This window comes from Mastigoproctus giganteus, chromosome 9 (assembly GCF_048544385.1).
Source record: "Mastigoproctus giganteus isolate SK-2022 chromosome 9, ASM4854438v1, whole genome shotgun sequence".
Lineage (NCBI taxonomy): Eukaryota > Metazoa > Arthropoda > Arachnida > Uropygi > Thelyphonidae > Mastigoproctus > Mastigoproctus giganteus.
In genome coordinates this window covers 120,538,102-120,541,236 of record NC_143583.1, presented here as the reverse complement: position 1 = coordinate 120,541,236, position 3,135 = coordinate 120,538,102, and the positions used below count along the sequence as shown (strand labels likewise).

Below are 3,135 nucleotides of genomic sequence, written 5' to 3'. Positions count from 1 at the left end.
TTGCACACCCATGGATAAAGGGAGCAGAAATCAAGATAGTGGATTTCTTCACCCTCTTCGACGTACAGTCGCAATCCATTCAATTTTGCCCACTTCAATTTATGTTATCTGGTAGTGTCAGCTGATGGTATTCAGCATCCAAGTCAACCTCTGACACCTAATTATAAAGAGGGTCATTACACCAGATCATACCTCTCTCTTTTCACATCACTATGTGTAACACGAACTTTCAGACGTAAAAATGTTTTTCCAAAATCTAAATATTCTTCTGAAGTACCGGGAATAAAAAATTCGATGGGGCCTCCACTATCCACACTGCCTAGTGGTTGAAAAGTCACATAAGATGAACGTTCGATAGATAAGTTAATAGCCGGTTTTTGAAATAGATCTAGTTCTGACATCATAAGCTCCATGTTTAAAAAATATCTCTGTGCTTCCTCTTCTTCCCTCTTCCTTTCTGGTTCAGAACCTTGTTTGAAATGGACTGACCGACTTCCGATGCTCTGTTTATAAAGGATCGTTTGAGGGGCACCCCCTCCAAAACATCACCAATCACGTTTTGACCTGCTCTTAAAACATGCTTACCCACAAAACGGGCAGCGGGTTTCAAAAGTGGTGTTAGAAAAGAGAATGCTGAACGAAAAATGCTACCAAGTCCGTACCCACGCTGCAAAGGTTGTCCGGCAAATGCATTACCACCTCCCGCTTGTACCGTGTAGTAATCAATGTATTCACTCATCTTTACGAAAATGCAGCTTCACTAAAGTCTTCCCACTTCTGAACTCTAGAAACTGTCCACTGTCTGTACAAATACTGATGGACACGGTGTGAAACCTATGTCTCAAAAGGGGGTAATAGTCTGGGTTTTCGTATGTAAATGTGTTCTGTTCAATACAGGGAACAACACGTAACAGTGGAGCACACGTATCACCTACAATCTGGTCCTGAATCAGGTTGGAATAAACAAAATACGCTGAGACACCCCGTTTTATATCTGCAGGGTACTTCCCACTGACAGCTCCACTCAATTTAGTACCAATCTGGTGAAAGCCAAGCATAAGACCTAAACCTGGGGAATCTTGTGGAAACACTAATGAAAAGTTTTCTGTTATGTGTAAAGTCAGGGTATCGTCTAAATTAACATTCCCACTTAAACTCGGGCAGACGCTCAACATTGCATCAAGAATACTAGAGATTGATTTATAGTTTCCATGTGGAAGCACACACATCTGGTAACTGCCACCAGTAACAAGAGTAAAAACAACATCTCTTGCACTTGGGGCAAAAGAAATTTGACCTTTGATAGGTAATACACTCTCACCTACAGATGTATCTGTAAATATACGGCAGCCTTTCCCCCGTACACCTGCTTTTTGAAGTCCAAATAATTTTACTAGTTTCTCGGGCAATTGTATTTTACCTTTTCCATGCACATTCACTGAAAATTGATATTTTGCAACAGTCTTTGTGTGTACTGTAAATGAAATAAGGGGATGAACACTGTTCAACTCATCTAAAAGATGTTGATAATCTTTATACTTTAAAGAAAGCACATGTAAAATTTGTTCAGAGTCATAATCGTTGCGAAGTACATGAAATTCATCGTATCCTTTTGTGATATTGTTCCACACTCCTGGTAGATGGATTTCTGAAAGTGCCACCACCCACTTCCCACTCAGATTAATTTCCCGGGGTAATTGAACTTTGAAACGTGATTGGGTGTTATCGGGATACATGTCCATACTTGCATTACTTGGTAGGGTTAGGTAAAACATCTTTGCTTCGTACCCAAGAATTGTAGGATGCAGGGTATCCAAGCCACTTCACAAGTAACTGTCTCTGGCCACGCACTGTACGCTTCCCAAGTACTTTTTCAATCAGATACACGTTTTCTCGTACCTCGTTATCAAAACTGACTCTCTGTAGCTGATGTTCATAAAATGTCCCTTCTATCACCTCACCATCTCTCCCTTTAACCTTATATACTACAGGGTGCCTTTTGATTACTTGAGCTATGAAAAACACCTCCTCAGACCAATTCCCTCTGAACGCTTTTCGAAAATTATGGCTATCATCACTAAGAACAACATGGTCACCGATTTTAAACTTGGGTTCCGAAACTTTTGGGTGGGGTCTATATAATTTAGCATAAACTGTTTCTTCATTATGCATGGTGACATCTGCAGGGGCCATACCAATAGATCTGTGTACAGTTTCATTATACGTTTTCACTAATTTTTGCAGCACGTGAATATATTTATCATTTTTTGAATATGTAACCCATTTATAAATTTTTTCTTTTAATGTTCGAATAAATCTTTCTGCCATAGAAGCTTTCTTTTCACTTCTAGTGGTGTAAAAGTGGATATTTTTAGATTTGAATAATGCACGCACTTGTTTATTAGTAAATTCCTTTCCTTGGTCACTATTAATATTAAATGGTACTTCTTCTTTAAAAATAGATTTGAAAGCTTTAACTACTTCTTGTGAATGTTTAGATTTTAATGGTCTTACCCAACCATATCGTGAAAAGCAATCAATACACACGAGAAGAAAATGAACACCATTATTTGCTTTAGCAAGATTTGACATATTGGCTAAATCACATTGAAATGTATGGTGAAGACCAGGAACTTTCATCTGGTTACGAGGAAAATTTCTTCGTTGCTGTCTGTGTCTCACATATGTGGGCTGTCCCGATAACCATTCTTTCACAGTATGTTTGGGTAATTTTGTATGTTTTTGTAAAGCATTAACACTAGCAAAGCTCCCCACCACAGTAGGATTATAATAATCTTCTAACATGTTCTCTTTATTGCAGGTAAAACAACACTAACTCTGGAACAGAAGATACTTACCTTTATAGTACTTTTCATACTTTTTGTAATGGGAGAATTGTGGACTGTCCTTGAAAAGAGAGCTGTGTCAAGATTTTATCAGAATAATGATTCCTTTGTAAATAATTTTGTTAACAGTGTTCAATAAAAGACTTCGTTCATTATAATTCTGTGTCTTCCTTAAAAGTTATATTTAAAATCACTTTCAACTGACAAAATACTACCATTGATTTGTTAATGAATACTTAAAATAATACCATTGATTTGTTCATGAATACTTTAAAAAATACCATTGATT

The 3,135-nt window shown here is 37.4% G+C and overlaps 1 protein-coding gene across 1 annotated transcript; it reads right to left on the bottom strand.

Annotated features, from left to right (window-relative positions):
• Positions 1–1,749: 1,749 nt before the first annotated feature.
• LOC150080684 (uncharacterized) lies at positions 1,750–2,193 on the bottom strand. The gene has a single exon (XM_090380781.1). It carries the CDS (start codon positions 2,191–2,193, stop codon positions 1,750–1,752), a length of 444 nt encoding a protein of 147 aa, XP_090236907.1.
• Between the last annotated feature and the right edge of the window lie 942 nt (positions 2,194–3,135).

What these genes read in the sequence shown, in the direction of transcription:
- LOC150080684 (XM_090380781.1), bottom strand. Translation starts at nt 2,193, where the DNA reads ATGGCCCCTGCAGATGTCACCATGCATAATGAAGAAACAGTTTATGCT.